Source organism: Hyla sarda, chromosome 8, assembly GCF_029499605.1.
Source record: "Hyla sarda isolate aHylSar1 chromosome 8, aHylSar1.hap1, whole genome shotgun sequence".
NCBI classification, from domain to species: domain Eukaryota; kingdom Metazoa; phylum Chordata; class Amphibia; order Anura; family Hylidae; genus Hyla; species Hyla sarda.
This window is the reverse complement of record NC_079196.1, coordinates 10,482,275-10,504,319: the sequence shown is the minus strand read 5'-3', so window position 1 is coordinate 10,504,319 and position 22,045 is coordinate 10,482,275. Positions and strand designations below refer to the sequence as shown.

The 22,045-nt window shown below is 45.1% G+C and overlaps 1 protein-coding gene across 1 annotated transcript in view; it reads left to right on the top strand.

Moving 5' to 3' along the window:
* The window catches only part of PDIA5 (protein disulfide isomerase family A member 5), a 63,675-nt gene that overhangs the window by 1,306 nt on the left and 40,324 nt on the right, over positions 1–22,045 (top strand). The window contains exons 2-4 of the mRNA XM_056535371.1: positions 16,902–17,028; positions 18,289–18,376; positions 20,720–20,803. Of these exons, the coding sequence (XP_056391346.1) occupies positions 16,902–17,028; positions 18,289–18,376; positions 20,720–20,803 (299 nt within the window). The remainder of the gene's footprint in view (positions 1–16,901; positions 17,029–18,288; positions 18,377–20,719; positions 20,804–22,045) is intronic.

Sequence of the window (22,045 nt, the reverse complement as noted above, 5' to 3'; positions counted from 1 at the left end):
CAATCCCATATGTGCGATGACTGTACATGTATATCTCCAGTGTGTACCGGATGACTGTACATGTATATCTCCAGTTTGTACCGGATGACTGTACATGTATATCTCCAGTGTGTACCGGATGACTGTACATGTATATCTCCAGTTTGTACCGGATGACTGTACATGTATATCTCCAGTGTGTACCGGATGACTGTACATGTATATCTCCAGTGTGTACCGGATGACTGTACATGTATATCTCCAGTGTGTACCGGATGACTGTACATGTATATCTCCAGTGTGTACCGGATGACTGTACATGTATATCTCCAGTTTGTACCGGATGACTGTACATGTATATCTCCAGTGTGTACCGGATGACTGTACATGTATATCTCCAGTTTGTACCGGATGACTGTACATGTATATCTCCAGTGTGTACCGGATGACTGTACATGTATATCTCCAGTGTGTACCGGATGACTGTACATGTATATCTCCAGTGTGTACCGGATGACTGTACATGTATATCTCCAGTGTGTACCGGATGACTGTACATGTATATCTCCAGTGTGTACCGGATGACTGTACATGTATATCTCCAGTGTGTACCGGATGACTGTACGTGGATATCTCCAGTGTGTACCGGATGACTGTACGTGGATAGCTACAGTGTGTACCGGATGACTGTACATGTATATCTCCAGTGTGTACCGGATGACTGTACATGTATATCTCCAGTGTGTACCGGATGACTGTACATGTATATCTCCAGTGTGTACCGGATGACTGTACATGGATGGCTCCAGTGTGTACCGGATGACTCTACATGTATATCTCCAGTGTGTACCGGATGACTGTACATGGATATCTCCAGTGTGTACCGGATGACTGTACATGGATAGCTCCAGTGTGTACCGGATGACTGTACATGGATAGCTCCAGTGTGTACCGGATGACTGTACATGGATAGCTCCAGTGTGTACCGGATGACTGTACATGGATAGCTCCAGTGTGTACCGGATGACTGTACATGGATAGCTCCAGTGTGTACCGGATGACTGTACATGGATAGCTCCAGTGTGTACCGGATGACTGTACATGGATAGCTCCAGTGTGTACCGGATGACTGTACATGGATAGCTCCAGTGTGTACCGGATGACTGTACATGGATAGCTCCAGTGTGTACCGGATGACTGTACATGGATGGCTCCAGTGTGTACCGGATGACTGTACATGGATGGCTCCAGTGTGTACCGGATGACTGTACATGGATGGCTCCAGTGTGTACCGGATGACTGTACATGGATGGCTCCAGTGTGTACCGGATGACTGTACATGGATGGCTCCAGTGTGTACCGGATGACTGTACATGGATGGCTCCAGTGTGTACCGGATGACTGTACATGGATGGCTCCAGTGTGTACCGGATGACTGTACATGGATGGCTCCAGTGTGTACCGGATGACTGTACATGGATGGCTCCAGTGTGTACCGGATGACTGTACATGGATGGCTCCAGTGTGTACCGGATGACTGTACATGGATGGCTCCAGTGTGTACCGGATGACTGTACATGGATGGCTCCAGTGTGTACCGGATGACTGTACATGGATGGCTCCAGTGTGTACCGGATGACTGTACATGTATATCTCCAGTGTGTACCGGATGACTGTACATGTATATCTCCAGTGTGTACCGGATGACTGTACATGGATGGCTCCAGTGTGTACCGGATGACTGTACATGGATGGCTCCAGTGTGTACCGGATGACTGTACATGGATGGCTCCAGTGTGTACCGGATGACTGTACATGGATGGCTCCAGTGTGTACCGGATGACTGTACATGGATAGCTCCAGTGTGTACCGGATGACTGTACATGGATGGCTCCAGTGTGTACCGGGTGACTGTACATGGATAGCTCCAGTGTGTACCGGGTGACTGCACATGGATAGCTCCAGTGTGTACCGGGTGACTGCACATGGATAGCTCCAGTGTGTACCGGATGACTGCACATGGATAGCTCCAGTGTGTACCGGATGACTGCACATGGATAGCTCCAGTGTGTACCGGATGACTGCACGTGGAGGGCTCCAGTGTGTACCGGATGACTGTACGTGGATGGCTCCAGTGTGTACCGGATGACTGTACGTGGATGGCTCCAGTGTGTACCGGATGACTGTACGTGGATGGCTCCAGTGTGTACCGGATGACTGTACGTGGATGGCTCCAGTGTGCACCGGATGACTGTACATGGATAGCTCCAGTGTGTACCGGGTGACTGTACATGGATGGCTCCAGTGTGTACCCGATGACTGTACATGGATGGCTCCAGTGTGTACCGGATGACTGTACATGGATGGCTCCAGTGTGTACCGGGTGACTGTACATGGATGGCTCCAGTGTGTACCGGATGACTGTACATGGATGGCTCCAGTGTGTACCGGATGACTGTACATGGATGGCTCCAGTGTGTACCGGATGACTGTACATGGATATCTCCAGTGTGTACCGGATGACTGTACGTGGAAAGCTCCAGTTTGTACCGGATGACTGTACGTGGATGGCTCCAGTGTGTACCGGATGACTGTACATGGATGGCTCCAGTGTGTACCGGGTGACTGTACATGGATGGCTCCAGTGTGTACCGGATGACTGTACATTATGTCTTTGGTGTCCGGTACGGCGCCCTATCACCACCTCCCATCAGAGCCTTTATATATTATTGGATGGAGACGTCGCTGACACTTCTTGAACTTTTTGTGGATGTTTCTTCAGAAAAGTCTTTGACCTGAAATACTCGTTCTTGGTCGTGGACGTCGTTCATTTTACCCCCCAAACAGGTCTGTGCGGTGATTTTGTGTCCCTTCCAGTCGGACCGGTCCAGTCTGATTTTTTTTCCTCCACATTTTTCAAGATTTCTTTCTGCTGTCAGAGAATAGGAAGATTCTGCTTTATATCCAGAGGCTGATAACAGGGGAGGGTCTGCTACAGTGTTTCACAGGGTTTCTCAACCAGGGTGCCTCCAGATGATGCAAAACTACAACTCCCAGCATGCCTGGACAGCCGAAGGCTGTCCAGGCATTCTGGGAGTTGTAGTGTTGCAACACCTGGAGGCACCCTGGCTGGGAAACACTTGTGTATCCAGTATATACAATCATCTATATCAGAGAATAATGTAAAGGTTCTTGTGTATGCATTGTTCTTACCTGTTTTAGCTGATGTGGCAGACGTGGGGATTTGCAGTCATACTGACTGCAATTCCATCTGAAATGATTTCCTAAGGCTGCTTACATTTCCCATGATTCCTCTGGCTTTGCAGAGAGAGAAGGGGGAATCTCATCACTGCACCTGGACATCCAATTTGGCTGCTGGTGCTTGAGTTCAGCCAGGTGAACTGATTAGACTCCTAAGTGGGTTGGGGGTCAGTTCACATTATGTGCAGTGTTAATGCATTCCTTAAAGGGGTACTCAGGTGGAAAACATTTATTTATTTATTTTTTTAAATCAACTGGTGCCAGAAAGTTAAACAGATTTGTAAACTACTTCTGTTAAAAAAAAAAAAAATTTATCCTTCCAGTACTTTTTAGCAGCTGCATACTACAGAGGAAATTCTTTTCTTTTTGAATTTCTGTTTTTTTCTTGTCCACAATGCTCTCTGCTGACACCTCTGTCTGTATCAGGAACTGTCCAGAGCAGGAGAAAATCCCCATTGCAAACCTATGCTGCTCCGGACAGTTCCTGACACGGACAGAGCGCTGTGGACAAGACAAAAAAGAAATTCAAAAAGAAAAGAATTTCCTCTATAGGTAACAGCTGCTAAAAAGTACTGAAAGAGTAAAGATTTTTTTTTTATAGAAGTAATTTGCAAATCTGTTCTGGCACCAGTTGATTTAAACAAAACAAAAAAAAAAAGTGATTTGACCTATAATCACAATTGAGGTGTTTTATAAAGAAGTCATTAGGCCGTGTTCACACATTGAATTTAAAGGAGTAGTGTAGCGGGACTTGTTAGGATCCTATTGTGCCCGGGGCTGCAAAAAGTAAGAGAAACAAGCAAATTCACAAACTCTCCTTCCTCCGTTCCCCCTTTGCGCTGCTATCGGTCTTTGGTCCTGCGGTCCTGGTCTTCTTCCTGCGGTCCTGGTCTTCTTCCTGCGGTCCTGGTCTTCTTCCTGCGGTCCTGGTCTTCTTCCTGCGGTCCTGGTCTTCTTCCTGCGGTCCTGGTCTTCTTCCTGCTTCCATATGCACGGATTGTAACACTGCGCTATTACAGGTTGAGGCGGAGCATCAGTGCAGCCGGCGATACGCTGAGAGCAGTGTGACGATCCGTGCACACAAAAGCAGGAAGAAGATCGGACAGAAAACCGATTACGGGGGAACGGAGGAAGGTGAGTTATTTTGTTTACCTTTTGCAGCCCGGGCACAATAGGATCATTGCAAGTCTCGCTACACTACTCCTTTAACTGCAGTTTTGAAGAAATTTTTACTGCATTTTGGCTGTTTTTGCTGCAATTTTCTAAAATCAATGTAAAAAGTTTTTATTTTGATTTGCACAATTAGGGTGCGTTCCCACAGGGCGTATATGCAGCGTATTTGACGCTACGCAAAATTTACGGCAGCAGCTGGAAATACGCTGCGTATTCCTTGCTCACTATACACACAGGGCCTTCCGGCGGCAGCCCTATGTGTACAGTGAGTTTTGGAGGCGGAGCCTCGCGTCGCAGACACGCCGGCACACGGCCCCGCCTCTAAAACTCACTACACACATTGGGCGGCCGCCGGAAAGCCCTGTGTGTATAGTGAGCAAGGAATACGCAGCGTATTTCCAGCTGCTGCCGTAAATTTTGCGCAGCGTCAAATACGCTGCGTATACGCCCTGTGGGAACGCACCCTTACAGTAAAGTACCATCAGTGATTTGGTAAAATTGCAGCAAAAAACGCAACATATGAACACAACCTCAGGGGAAGTGTATAACTACTATATAGCCAAATCCCATAGAGATAGCAGCAGTATACAGATAGAGCTGGGGGAAGTGTATAACTACTATATAGCCAAATCCCATAGAGATAGCAGCAGTATACAGAGAGAGCTGGAGGGGAGGCGTATAACTGCTATATATCCTTATCCCATAGAGATAGCAGCAGTATACAGAGAGAGCTGGAGGGGAGGCATATAACTGCTATATATCCTAATCCCATAGAAATAAAGCTGGAGGGGAGGTGTACAACTGCTATATATCTTGATCCCACAGAGATAGCAGCAGTATACAGAGAGAGGTGGAGGGGAGATGTATACTAACTATATATCCTGATCCCATAGATAGCAGCAGTATACAGATAAAGATTGAGGGGAGCTGTATAACTGCTGTATATCCTGATTCCATAGAGAAAGCAGCAGCAGTATACAAATAGAGCTGGAGGGGAGGTGTATAACTGCTGTATATCCTGATTCCATAGAGAAAGCAGCAGCAGTATACAGATAGAGCTGGAGGGGAGGAGTCTGGGAGCTTGCAGGAAAAGGTTGGATAGGTGATGGCGTTCACAGGAAGTCAGCTGACCCAGGTAACAGTTTTATTAAAGAGGTACTCCGATTGAAAAAAAAAATTCAAATCATCTGGTGCCAGAAAGTTATACAGATCTGTAAATTACTTCTATTTAAAAATCTTAACCCTTCCAGTACTTATCAGCTGCTGTAAACTCCACAGGAAGTTGTGTAGTTCTTTCCAGTCTGACCACAGTGCTCACTGCTGACACCTCTGTCCATGTCAGGAACTGTCCGGATTAGGAGGAAATCCCCATAGCAAACCTCTCCTGCTCTGGACAGTTCCTGACACGGACAGAGGTGTCAGCAGAGAGCACTGTGGTCAGACTGGAAAGAACTACACAACTTCCTGTGAAAATATACAGCAGCTGATAAGTACTGGAAGGATTAAGATTTTTAAATAGAAGTAATTTACAAATCTGTATAACTTTATGGCACCAGGTGATTTGAATAAAATTTGTTTTCCACTGGAGTGCCCCTTTATGGACAGGTTCAGAGCCTCTTGGTGTGACTCTCAAGCTGTTGCAAAACTACAAATGCCATCATGCCCTGACAGCCGAAGTCTGTCAGGGCATGGTAGGAGTTGTAGTTTTGCAACAGCTTGAGAGCCAAACCTTAAGGATCGCTGGTGGAATGCATGAAAGATGAACCTTATACATACCAGTGTTTCCCAACCAGGGTGCCTCCAGATGTTGCAAAACTACAACTCCCAGCATGCCCGCACAGCCATCTCAGTCTGGGTCCTGTACGGATGTCAGTGCAGGATCTCAGAGATCGGTCATTGGTTCCTCCGGAGTCTTAGGCTGCAGCAGGAAGCGTCTCAGTTCCGGCTCTGTCCCTTTAATCCTTCAGTGTCTCATTGCTTGTCACAGAGCTGACACTTCATGGAGCCGGGGTCACAATGAGATGGCAATGACCCCCCCCTCCCCCACCGCTCTCTGCCACGCTCTCTGCCACGCTCAGGAAGTTCCCGGCAGCTGTTTACATCTTGTAGGAAATTCTGTGTCTGTACAGGATCCTGCTGTTGGCTGAGATTATAGAGAGCGCAGGTCACCTCCGAATATATACGTGTAGTGGTCCGTAATCTGTAAATTCTGTATGTGTACTGCGCTCACTATTCTGCTGTAACACCATGTCTTACCCTCAAGAGCTGCACTCACTATTCTGCTGTTACATCAGGTCTTATACTCCAGTCACCTCCAGAGCTGTACTCACTATTCTGCTGTTACATCATGTCTTATCCTCCAGGCACCTCCAGAGCTGCACTCACTATTCTGCTGTTACATCACGTCTTATACTCCAGTCATCTCCAGAGCTGCACTCACTATCCTGCTGTTACATCACGTCTTATCCTCCAGTCACCTCCAGAGCTGCACTCACTATCCTGCTGTTACATCCTGTCTTATACTCCAGTCACCTCCAGAGCTGTACTCACTATTCTGCTGTTACATCACGTCTTATCCTCCAGTCACCTTCACATCTGCACTCACTATTCTGCTGTTACATCAAGACTTATCCTCCAGAGCTGCACTCACTATTCTGCTGTTACATCACGTCTTATCATCCAGTCACCTCCAGAGCTGCACTCACTATTCTGTTGTTACATCATATCTTATCCTCCAGTTACTTCAGAACTGCACTCGCTATTCTGCTGTTGCATCATCTCTTATCCTTCAGTCACCTCCAGACCTGCACTCACTATTCTGCTGTTACATCATGTATTATCCTCCAGTCCTCATCAGAGCTGCACTCCCTATTCTGCTGTTACATCAGGTCTTATACTCCAGTCACCTCCAGAGCTGAACTCACTATTCTGCTGTTACATCACATCTTATCATCCAGTCACCTTCACATCTGCACTTACTATGCTGTTGTTACATCAAGACTTATCCTCCAGAGCTGTACTCTCTATTCTGATGTTTCATCATGTCTTATCCTCCAATTACTTCAGAACTGCACTCACTATTCTGCTGTTACATCAGGTCTTATCCTGCAGTCCTCATCAGAGCTGCACTCGCTATTCTACTGTTACATCATGTCTTATGCTCCAGAGCTGCACTCACTATTCTGCTGTCTTATTTTCCAATCCTCTTCAGATTTGTCAGGGCATGCTGGGAGTTGTAGTTTTCCATCTTTATAACCACACCTTGGGGGATCATGCTGAAGACTCTGGCTGCTTGTACCCCCTGGCATAGAGTATTGTGCCCTGTAACGCGAGGCCTTCACATGTTTCCCCCATATTTGGCCTTGGCTGACGTCCGTCTGATGCATTTGGCAGCTGTGTCGCCTCTGATAACTGGAGGATTATAGATCAGGTAACTTCTGCTCTGTGGAAATGATATTTTGGGGCATTTCAGGGGCAGGAGATGGGCATCTGCTGATATGGGCTCACACTGAGGCGTCTTTGTCTGTGGCATCAGACATTCCTCTGGTGATGGTGGCATCGGATGATCACTGGGATGGTGCCAGGTCTGATACCAGTTATTAGAGACGTGTAGTGCCGGCGGCTCCCAGAGTAAGCTGTGCCCCCATACATATTATGTCTGCCCCCCTGGTATGGAGTTACAGCTCTGTAATACTATCTGGCAGAGGAGCCGGTGCCCGTAGGTGAATATGGGAGAGGTCTCCATGTGTGCAGCTCTGGTGGGCACTGCCCGGTGTTAGCACATGCAGTGGGCATCAGTGTTTACCACTATATATTTACAACTATATATGGTGACTGTGTATATGTGGACAGTATAGGGGCCTACAACTATATATGGAGGCAGTATATGGGGCCTACAGCTATATATGGGGCAGCATAGGGGCCTACAGCTATATATGGGGCATTATAGGGGCCTACAGCTATATATGGGGCAGTATAGGGGCCTACAACTATATATAGGGCAGTATAGGGGCCTACAGCTATATATGGGGCAGTATAGGGGCCTACAGCTATATATGGGGCAGTATAGGGGCCTACAGCTATATATGGGGCAGTATAGGGGCCTACAGCTATATATGGGGCAGTATAGGGGCCTGCAGCTATATATGGGGCAGTATAGGGGCCTACAACTATATACAGGGCAGTATAGGGGCCTACAGCTATATATGGGGCAGTATAGGGGCCTACAGCTATATATGGGGCAGTATAGGGGCTTACAGCTATATATGGGGGAGTATAGGAGCCTACAACTATATATGGGGGCAGTATATGGGGACTACAGCTATATATGGGGCAGTATAGGGGCCTACAGCTATATATGGGGCAGTATAGGGGCCTACAGCTATATATGGGGCAGTATAGGGGCCTACAACTATATATAGGGCAGTACAGGGGCCTACAACTATATATGGGGACAGTATAGGGGCCTACAACTATATATGGGGCAGTATAGGGGCCTACAACTATATTGGGCAGTATAGGGGCCTACAACTATATATGGGGGCAGTATAGGGTCCTACAACTATATATGGGGACAGTATAGGGTCCTACAACTATATATGGGGTAGTATAGGGGCCTACAACTATATATGGGGTAGTATAGGAGCCTACAACTATATATAGGGCAGTATAGGGGCCTACAACTATATATGGGGCAGTATAGGGGCCTACAACTATATATGGGGACAGTATAGGGTCCTACAACTATATATGGGGTAGTATAGGGTCCTACAACTATATATGGGGTAGTATAGGGGCCTACAACTATATATGGGACAGTATAGGGGCCTACAGCTATATATGGGACAGTATAGGGGCCTACAGCTATATATGGGACAGTATAGGGGCCTACAGCTATATATGGGACAGTATAGGGGCCTACAGCTATATATGGGACAGTATAGGGGCCTACAACTATATATATGGGGTAGTATAGGGGCCTACAGCTATATATGGGACAGTATAGGGGCCTACAGCTATATATGGGACAGTATAGGGGCCTACAGCTATATATGGGACAGTATAGGGGCCTACAGCTATATATGGGACAGTATAGGGGCCTACAGCTATATATGGGACAGTATAGGGGCCTACAGCTATATATGGGACAGTATAGGGGCCTACAGCTATATATGGGACAGTATAGGGGCCTACAGCTATATATGGGACAGTATAGGGGCCTACAGCTATATATGGGACAGTATAGGGGCCTACAGCTATATATGGGACAGTATAGGGGCCTACAGCTATATATGGGGGCATTATAGGGGCTACAGCTATATATGGGGGCATTATAGGGGCTACAGCTATATATGGGACAGTATAGGGGCTACAGCTATATATGGGACAGTATAGGGGCCTACAGCTATATATGGGACAGTATAGGGGCCTACAGCTATATATGGGACAGTATAGGGGCCTACAGCTATATATGGGACAGTATAGGGGCCTACAGCTATATATGGGACAGTATAGGGGCCTACAGCTATATATGGGACAGTATAGGGGCCTACAGCTATATATGGGACAGTATAGGGGCCTACAGCTATATATATGGGGTAGTATAGGGGCCTACAGCTATATATATGGGGTAGTATAGGGGCCTACAGCTATATATGGGGCAGTATAGGGGCCTACAACTATATATGGGGGCAGTATATGGGGCCTACAGCTATATATGGGACAGTATATGTTGCCTACAGCTATATATGGGACAGTATAGGGGCCTACAACTATATATGGGGGCAGTATAGGGGCCTACAACTATATATGGGGGCAGTATAGGGGCCTACAACTATATATGGGGGCAGTATAGGGGCCTACAACTATATATGGGGGCAGTATATGGGGCCTACAGCTATATATGGGACAGTATAGGGGCCTACAGCTATATATGGGGGCAGTATAGGGGCCTACAACTATATATGGGGGCAGTATAGGGGCCTACAACTATATATGGGGCAGTATAGGGGACTACAACTATATATGGGGGCAGTATAGGGGCCTACAGCTATATATGGGGGCAGTATAGGGGCCTACAGCTATATATGGGGGCAGTATATGGGGCCTACAGCTATATATGGGACAGTATAGGGGACTACAACTATATATGGGGCAGTATAGGGGCCTACAACTATATATGGGGCAGTATAGGGGCCTACAACTATATATGGGGCAGTATAGGGGCATACAACTATATATGGGGCAGTATAGGGGCCTACAGCTATATATGGGGGAGTATAGGAGCCTACAGCTATATATGGGGGAGTAAAGGAGCCTACAACTATATATGGGGCAGTATAGGGGCATACAACTATATATGGGGCAGTATAGGGGCCTACAGCTATATATGGGGCAGTCTTGGGGCCTACAGCTATATATGGGGCAGTATAGGGGTCTACTACTATATATATGGGGCAGTATAGGGGTCTACTACTATATATATGGGGCAGTATAGGGTCCTATATATGGGGGCAGTATAGGGGCTACTACTATATATGGGGCAGTATAGGGGCCTAGAACTATATATGGGGCAGTATAGGGGCATACAACTATATATGGGGCAGTATAGGGGCCTACAGCTATATATGGGGCAGTATAGGGGCCTAGAACTATATATGGGGCAGTATAGGGGCATACAACTATATATGGGGCAGTATAGGGGCCTACAGCTATATATGGGGCAGTCTTGGGGCCTACAGCTATATATGGGGCAGTATAGGGGTCTACTACTATATATATGGGGCAGTATAGGGGTCTACTACTATATATATGGGGCAGTATAGGGTCCTATATATGGGGGCAGTATAGGGGCTACTACTATAAATGGGGCAGTATAGGGGCCTAGAACTATATATGGAGCAGTATAGGGGCATACAACTATATATGGGGCAGTATAGGGGCCTACAGCTATATATGGGGCAGTCTTGGGGCCTACAGCTATATATGGGGCAGTATAGGGGTCTACTACTATATATATGGGGCAGTATAGGGGTCTACTACTATATATATGGGGCAGTATAGGGTCCTATATATGGGGGCAGTATAGGGGCTACTACTATATATGGGGCAGTATAGGGGCCTAGAACTATATATGGGGCAGTATAGGGGCATACAACTATATATGGGGCAGTATAGGGGCCTACAGCTATATATGGGGCAGGATAGGGGCCTAGAACTATATATGGGGCAGTATAGGGGCATACAACTATATATGGGGCAGTATAGGGGCCTACAGCTATATATGGGGCAGTCTTGGGGCCTACAGCTATATATGGGGCAGTATAGGGGTCTACTACTATATATATGGGGCAGTATAGGGGTCTACTACTATATATATGGGGCAGTATAGGGTCCTATATATGGGGGCAGTATAGGGGCTACTACTATATATGGGGCAGTATAGGGGCCTAGAACTATATATGGGGCAGTATAGGGGCCTACAGCTATATATGGGGCAGTATAGGGGCCTACAGCTATATATGGGGCAGTCTTGGGGCCTACAGCTATATATGGGGCAGTATAGGGGCATACAACTATATATGGGGCAGTATAGGGGCATACAACTATATATGGGGCAGTATAGGGGCCTACAGCTATATATGGGGCAGTCTTGGGGCCTACAGCTATATATGGGGCAGTATAGGGGCCTACAGCTATATATGGGGCAGTATAGGGGCCTACAGCTATATATATGGGGCAGTATAGGGGTCTACTACTATATATATGGGGCAGTATAGGGTCCTATATATGGGGGCAGTATAGGGGCTACTACTATATACGGGGCAGTATAGGGGCCTAGAACTATATATGATGCAGTGTAGGGACTTATATGTATATTTTAGGGCAGTCTTGGGGCCCCAAGAGCTGACAATCTCCGGGCGTGGATGGTGACCCCGCTTGGCGTCTTCAGGTGTGATCCTACAATTCTTCAGGTTTCTGGCCCCGCTCCACGTGTTCTGTGTGACATGGAGTCCGTGTATCTCGCTGAGCAAACAATTTCTGAGACCAAATATTGATTTTGGATTTCATCCGGAGCAGAACAAACTTGTCTTTCAGGATCGGAGCCGAACGTTGCGCTGTGATCCGGGAATACGCCCTCCGGCTGGGTATAGATGAGTCGGCTGCACCCTGCATGCTGATCCTACGGGTGGCGCTCTCATGTACAGTGCACAGGATGTCCGGCCCTTGTCTGCAGGGTCTTCATGGGTCGTGTCGGCCCCCGATTTGCTCTTCCTTGGGGTCGGTCATGGTTGGCGCCTTTATACAGGGAAATCTCTTTACGCCGTGTACCCTGCTTCATGTCAGATGACACCAGGAATTCTCTCCTGAGTCCATGTTCACATTTTGCGTTTTTCGAGCAGAATCCGACGGAAAAATTCAGCTCAGAAATGTTGTTGTTTTCTATGAGATTCCTCTGCACCGAACCTGATTCTGGCCTCCGCAGAAAGAATGGACATTGACCCATCAGTTCTAATTGTGGAATCCGTTGTCTTGCCGTCTATGGAGAGGACGCATTTCCGAGCGGTCCTAGTGCCGATATGTTCTGCCAGCGCCCGATGTTTGCAGAATGTCCGCCAGAAATTTTCAGTGTGGAAGGTCTGCAAAAAATCAGCCATGTGATCATAAACTTATACTACTGACTATTACTACTATTGCAATTACTATTACTACTAATACTACCACCGCTGCTACTAATACTACCACTGCTATTACTACCACCGCTGCTACTAATACTACCACTGCTATTACTACTAATACTACCACCGCTGCTACTAATACTACCACTGCTATTACTACTAATACTACCACCGCTGCTACTAATACTACCACTGCTATTACTACTAATACTACCACCGCTGCTACTAATACTACTACTGCTATTACTACCACCGCTGCTACTAATACTACCACTGCTATTACTACTAATACTACCACCGCTGCTACTAATACTACCACTGCTATTACTACTAATACTACCACCGCTGCTACTAATACTACTACTACTGCTATTACTACTAATACTGCTATTACTACTAATACTACCACCGCTGCTACTAATACTACCACTGCTATTACTACTAATACTACCACCGCTGCTACTAATACTACTACTACTGCTATTACTACTACTACTGCTATTACTACTAATACTACCACCGCTGCTACTAATACTACCACTGCTATTACTACTAATACTACCACCGCTGCTACTAATACTACTACTGCTATTAGTACTATTACTACCACCGCTGCTACTAATACGACCACTGCTATTACTACTATTACTACCACCGCTGCTACTAATACTACTACTGCTATTAGTACTATTACTACCACCGCTGCTACTACTACTATTACTACTAATACTACCACCGCTGCTACTAATACTGCTATTAGTACTATTACTACCACCGCTGCTACTAATACTACTACTGCTATTACTACTAATACTACCACCGCTGCTACTAATACTACTACTGCTATTACTACTATTACTACCACCGCTGCTGCTACTACTACTACTATTAGTACTATTACTACCACCGCTGCTACTAATACTACTACTGCTATTACTACTATTACTATCACCGCTGCTATTACTACTACTACTGCTATTAGTACTATTACTACCACCGCTGCTACTAATACTACTACTGTTATTACTACTAATACTACCACCGCTGCTACTAATACTACTACTGCTATTACTACTATTACTACCACCGCTGCTACTACTACTACTACTACTGCTATTAGTACTATTACTACCACCGCTGCTACTAATACTACTACTGCTATTACTACTAATACTACCACCGCTGCTACTACCACCACTGCTGTACTACTACTGTTACTACCACCGCTGCTACTAATACTACTACTGCTATTAGTACTATTACTACCACCACTGCTACTAATACTACTACTGCTATTACTACTAATACTACCACCGCTGCTACTACCACCACTGCTGTACTACTACTGTTACTACCACCGCTGCTACTAATACTACTACTGCTATTAGTACTATTACTACGACCGCTGCTACTAATACGACCACTGCTATTACTACTAATACTACCACCGCTGCTACTAATACTACTACTGCTATTAGTACTATTACTACCACCGCTGCTACTAATACTACTACTACTATTACTACTAATACTACCACTGCTGCTACTAATACTACCACTGCTATTACTACCACCACTGCTACTAATACTACCACTGCTATTACTACTATTACTACCACCGCTGTTACTACCACCACTGCTGTACTACTACTGTTACTACCACTACCACCGCTGCTACTTTTACTACCACTGGTGCTACTATTACTTCCACTTCTATTACTACAACCGCTGCTACAATTACTGACACTGCTATTACTACTGCTACCACTGGAGCTACTATTACTGCCACTGCTATTATTACTAACACTACCACCGCTGCTACTACTACTACCACTGTTTTACTACTATTACTACCACCGCTGCTACTAACACTACTACTGCTATTACTACCACTTATGTTACTATTACTTCCACTACTATTACTACCACTGCTGCTACTAACACTACCACTTCTATTACTATTACTTCCACTGCTATAACTACCACCGCTGCTACTAATACTACTACTGTTATTACTACCTCTGGTGCTACTAATACTACTACTGTTATTACTATTACAGCTTAAAGGGGTACTCCACTGGCCAGCGTTTGGAGCATTTAGTTCCGAACGCTGTTTCCACTGTGGGGGTCTGTCATGCCCACTCGTCAGGCCACACCCCCTCAATGCAAGTCTATGGGAGGGAGCGTGATGCCCCCTCCTATAGACTTGCATTGAGAGGGTGTGGCCTGACATCACGAGGGGGTGTGGCTGACTCCGCAGCACGAAAATAGCGTTCAGAACTAGATGTTCCGAACACTGGCCAGTGGAGTACCCCTATAAAACGTGGTCTGAATGCGGCCTTATTAGTTTTATTACATTGTGTTTGTCCAAAATTGGGACTTAGAGGGCGACGACAGCATTGTATAAATAATCAATGTATATGTGACTGCTGCTCCTCTTATATCCTCCAGAGACAGTTCTGTCATGTGACTTATCTCATTTTTTATTTTTAATAACTCCTCGTTTTATAAATGTAATGCCGAAACTGCAGTGAACACTGACACACTTGCAATATTATTATGGTATTATTAGTTATTGCGGTATTATTATGGTGTTATTAGTTATTGCGGTATTATTAGTTATTGTGGTATTATTAGTTATTGCGGTATTATTATGGTGTTATTAGTTATTGCGGTATTATTAGTTATTGCGGTATTATTATGGTATTATTAGTTATTGTGGTATTATTATGGTATTTTTAGTTATTGCGGTATTGTTATGGTATTACTAGTTATTGCTGTATTATTAGTTATTGCTGTATTATTATTATTATGGTATTAGTTATTGCAGTATTATTATGGTATTATTAGTTATTGTGGTATTATGGTATTTTTAGTTATTGCGGTAATATTATGGTATTATTAGTTTTTGTGGTATTAATATGGTATTTTTAGTTATTGCGGTATTGTTATGGTATTATTACTAATTATTGCTGTATTATTAGTTATTGCTGTATTATTATGGTATTAGTTATTGCGGTATTATTATTATGGTATTAGTTATTGCAATATTATTATGGGGGTATTAGTTATTAGGGTATTATTAGTTAATGCAGTATTATTATAGTATTTGGTATTGCGGTATTATGGTGGTATTAGTTATTGCAGTTTTATTATGCTATTAGTTATTGCCGTATTATTAGTTAGTGCAGCATTATTGTGGTATTAGTTATTGTGGTATTATTATGGTATTATTAGTTATTGCCGTCTTATTATGGTGGTATTAGGTATTGCGGTATTATGGTATTATTAGTTATTGCCGTATTATTAGTTATTGCCGTATTATTAGTTATTGCTGTATTATTAGTTATTGCCGTATTATTACGGTAGTTATTGCCGTATTATTAGTTATTGCCGTATTATTATGGTATTATTAGGTATTGCGGTATTATTATGGTATTATTAGGTATTGCGGTATTATGGTATTAGTTATTGCCATATTATTATGGTATTATTAGTTATTGCGGTATTATTATGGTATTATTAGATATTGCGGTATTATTATGGTATTATTAGGTATTGCGGTATTATTATGGTATTATTAGGTATTGCGGTATTATTATGGTATTAGGTATTGCGGTATTATTATGGTATTATTAGGTATTGCGGTATTATTATGGTATTATTAGGTATTGCGGTATTATTATGGTATTATTAGGTATTGCGGTATTATTATGGTATTTGCGGTATTATTATGGTATTTTCATTATTATTCTTTTGCCCATGTTTGATGTTGTGTTGAATGTCTTCTGACTTTCTGCTCTTCCTCAGATTATCTTCCCGTCCATCCTCCTGGCGCTGAAAATCTCTCCGCTCATTGAAAAAATCAGCGAGCACAAGGACTTCAAGAAGCTGCTGCGAACCCGAAATAACGTTCTGGTCCTGTACTCCAAGTCAGGTGAGGCGGCTGCTGATCTCTGGGGGTGGGGGATGGTATTATGGGGATCAGGGGCGTCCCAGGAGCAGCTGAGGCTACGAAACCGAGAACGAAAACCTGCATGCAAATTGCCAGGTGTGCAGAATCGAGAATATTAAAGGAGAACTATGGCAAAAATTAACTTATCCCTTAAAGGGGTACTCCGCCAGACATCTTATCCTCTATCCGAAGGATAGAGGATAAGATGTGTAATCGCGGAGGTCCGGCTGCAGGGGATCCCCGCAATCTCGGCTTCGGCACCCCAGACATCCCATGCACGGAGCGAACATGCCGGATGACTGGCGATGCGGGGCAGAGGCTCGTGACGCCACGGCCCCTCCCATAGACTTGTATTGAGGGGGCGTGGCTGAGACGTCACAAGCCTCCGTGCTGAACTCGACCCTCTAAACGAATGCCGGGTGCAGCACTGAGATCGCAGAGGCTCCCAGTGATTCACGATTAGACATCTTATCCCCTATCCAAAGGATATCTAGGGACGGAGTACCCATTTAAGGGACAGGCATCATGTGAAAAACTAATCCCCTATCCGAAGGATTTTTAGATTGCAGTTTGTCAAAGCACTGGGGCCCTCCGCGATCTCTGTTTAGAGCCCCGGCTCTCCTATACAGCAGTTTATCACGACTCCCTATAGCTCTATGGGATAGCCGTTTGGCAATCTTCGTCTCTCCCATAGAACTATATAGGGGGGCGTGGTGGCCCCCTCTTTGGGCAGGGGTCATGACACGCCGCTGTATAGGAGAGCCTGGCCTCTAAACAGGAGATCTCGGGGAGCCCCAGCGCTCGGACACCCGTGATCTACAATTTATCCCCTATCCAACTCTCCACGTTGAGTGATGCGGTGTGTCGGCACGAGCTCCATCTATTGCAGTGATCTCGAACTGTGGCCCTCCAGATGTTGCAAAACTTCAACTTCCAGCATGCCCGGACAGCCAACGGCTGTCCGGGCATGCTGGGATTTGAAGTTTTGCAACATCTGGAGGGCCACAGATTGAGACCATTGATCTATTGTCTATGGCTGGAGATACCGAGTACAGCCCTTTTCCATTCCCAAAGACAAACAATGAAGCGTTTACCGATGCAGCGCTTCATTCCGCAAGGGGAGTCGGGACCCAGAGGTCAGACCCTCCATTTATCAGACACTTATTTCCTATCCTTTGTCAATAAACTTTATGTAAAACATTCATGATACTTAGTGACGCTGTTTGTTTCTGTGTTTTGTAGCCCAGGCGGCTGAGCGTCAGCTGAAGCTGTTGTCGGATGTCGCGCAGGATGTCCGGGGTAGAGCTACCGTGGCCTGGATCGACTGTGGGTATGGAGGCGACTATTTTATTTTGATTATTTTAATCACTAAACATCCCAGCTGCTCTAAGACTACAACTCCCAGAATGCAGGACCCACCCACAGAGGGCCATCCTTTCAGGGAGAGACATGTGAATGGCGTCTCCATTGCTCTTAGCAGTCACTATAATTACTTACTTTTACCGCTGAGCTTTAAGGTGAATCTGTCATTATAAAAACCTCTGATGTGTCCTGATCATAGGAACGAGTTGGGAGAAGTCCAGATCTCATCCGGTTCTGTGTCACCTGGAGATGACTTTATTGGTCACCAGGCAGCATCCTGCACATGTGTGTGTCCGATCCTCCATTCACCTCCAGAGCTGCACTCACTATTCTGCTGTTAAATCATGTCCTATCCTCCATTCACCTCCAGAGCTGCACTCACTTTTCTGCTGTTACCGCATATCTTATCCTCTAGTTACTTCAGAGCTACACTCAGTATTCTGCTGTTACATCATGTCTTATCTTCCAGTAAGCTCCAGAGCTGCAGTCAGGATTCTGCTGTAACCCAACTCTTATTATCCAGTCACCTTCCAAACTGCACTCACTATTCTGCTCTTACATCAGGTCTTATCCTCCAGAGCTGCACTCACTATTCTGCTCTTACATCAGATCTTATCCTCCAGAGCTGCACTCACTATTCTGCAGTTACACCATGTATTATCCTCCAGAGCTGCACTCACTATTCTACTCTTACATGAGGTCTTATCCTCCAGAGCAGCACTCACTATTCTGCAGTTACACCATGTATTATCCTCCAGAGCTGCACTCACTATTCTACTCTTACATCAGGTCTTATCCTCCAGAGTTGCACTCACTATTCTGCTCTTACATCAGGTCTTATCCTCCAGAGCTGCACTCACTATTCTGCTCTTACATCAGGTCTTATCCTCCAGATCTGCACTCACTATTCTACTCTTACATCAGGTCTTATCCTCCAGAGCTGCACTCACTATTCTGCTCTTACATCAGGTCTTATCCTCCAGAGCTGCACTCACTATTCTGCTCTTACATCAGGTCTTATCCTCCAGAGCTGCACTCACTATTCTGCTCTTACATCAGGTCTTATCCTCCAGAGCAGCACTCACTATTCTGCAGTTACACCATGTATTATCCTCCAGAGCTGCACTCACTATTCTGCAGTTACACCATGTATTATCCTCCAGAGCTGCACTCACTATTCTACTCTTACATGAGGTCTTATCCTCCAGAGCAGCACTCACTATTCTGCAGTTACACCATGTATTATCCTCCAGAGCTGCACTCACTATTCTACTCTTACATCAGGTCTTATCCTCCAGAGTTGCACTCACTATTCTGCTCTTACATCAGGTCTTATCCTCCAGAGCTGCACTCACTATTCTGCTCTTACATCAGGTCTTATCCTCCAGAGCTGCACTCACTATTCTGCTCTTACATCAGGTCTTATCCTCCAGAGCTGCACTCACTATTCTGCTCTTACATCAGGTCTTATCCTCCAGAGCTGCACTCACTATTCTGCTCTTACATCAGGTCTTATCCTCCAGAGCAGCACTCACTATTCTGCAGTTACATCATGTATTATCCTCCAGTCGCCTCCAGAGCTGCACTCACTATTCTGCTGGTTCCCTATAAAATTTTCATGTTGCATTTCATTACATTTTCTCTACAGCTTCATTGCCGTGATGCAACACGTGATATAATCACTACAAGTCCCACAATGCTTTGTACGGATCCTAAAACTACACAGGGTAGGAAGAAAATGGGGGAGAATTACAGGAGAAACAGTCATTTCTGTCTAATAAGATGTATTACAAAGTTTCTTAGTCGCTTCTACTATTGATCTATGTAGAGTTTGTTTAAATGACAAACGTCTATTTAGGATAAAGACGGAAACAATACAAATAAAGCAAAGAACGTACAGAGTCACCCAATGCTGTGCGCAGTCTTAAAGGGGTACTCCGCTGCTCAGCGATAGGAACAAACTGTTCCGAACACTGGAATCGGCAGCACGTGAACTCATAGCCCCACCCCCTCATTACGTCACGCCCCGCCCCCTCATTACATCACGCCCCGCCCCCTCAATGCAAGTCTATGGGAGGGCGCGTGACGGCTGTCACGCGCCCTCCCATAGACTTGCATTGAGGGGGCGGGGCTATTAGGTCACGTGCTGCCGATTCCAGTGTTCGGAACAGTTTGTTCCAAACGCTGAGCAGCAGAGTACCCCTTTAAGGAGTGTGAATGCACGAGCGCCGCTCTGATGTGCCTGTGGTCTCCAGCGTGTTTTTTGGGATGTGCGCAGATCGTTTCACCTTCTCCTTCTTGTTATTTCCAGTGATTCGGAGAGCAGGAAACTATGTAAGAAGATGAAAGTGGATCCCGCCGCGAAGACTGGAGGCACCGAGCTGCTGCACTACAAGTCAGTAAAATTCACAATCTTATTATTTGATAATATTTCATGTTAAAGTCCTGCCCAGACTCCTACCTCACATTTTGTCTCCTCCCCTTAATCCTCCGCTTAGGTTTTTTTTTGTTTTTTCACAGATTTTTAGTCTTTAGCTTGTGATTTTCCATCTACTGTACTTTAACATATTATCCACAATTCAAAAAACATAGCAGCTTTCTTTCAAAAACAGCGCCACGCTTGCTTTTAGGTTGTGTGTGGTATTACAGCTCGGCTCTATTCACTTCAATGGATCGGAGCTGCAGTACCACACACCATCTTTGTACCAGAGTGGCGCCGTATCTAAAAGAAAGCAGCTCAGTTTTTCTAATCTTTTATAAATCCTTTATAAGTGTTATCTGGGGAAGCAATAAATCTTTAGTACAGTGTTTCTCAACCAGGATGACTACAATACCCATCATGCCCTTCAACTGGTTATTTATAAACCAGGGTGCCATGCTGTGAGTTGTAGCTTCCCAACAGCTGGAGGCACCCTAGTTGGGAACACTGCTTTAGTATATGCCTTCTTGTGCATTAAAACAATAAAAGCCGGCATACTTACCTCCCTTGCTCCCCCACTGCTGCTGTAAGATCTTTAGTCCCCGCTGCAGTCCTTTTCTTTCTCCCTCCAATGATTTTCTGCTCAGCCCTGTGATTGGCGCGAGACATCATTGAGTTTGGAGCGAGACATTATTGGGAGGAGAAAGAACAGAACCACAGTGTGGAGCAATGATCTGGAGGCAACAGGGAGGTAAGTATGCTGATTTTTATTGATTTAGTGCACAGGGAGGCATAGACTTAAAGGGGTACTCCGGTGAAAAACTTTTTTTTTTTTTTTTTTAAATCAACTGGTGCCAGAAAGTCAGATTTGTAAATGACTTCTATTAAATAAATCTTAATCCTTCCAGTACTTATTAGCTGCTGAATACTACAGAGGAAATTATTTTCTTTTTGGAATACGGAGCTCTCTGCTGACATCACGAGTATAGTGCTTTCTGCTGACATCTGTCCATTTTAGGAACTGTCCAGAGTAGGAAAAAATCCCCTTAGAAAACATATGCTGCTCTGGACAGTTCCTAAAATGGACAGAGATGTCAGCAGAGAGCACTGTGCTCGTGATGTCAGCAGAGAGCACTGTGTTCCAAAAAGAAAAGAATTTCCTCTGTAGTATTCAGCAGCTAATTAGTACTGGAAGGATTAAGATTTTTTATTGTAATT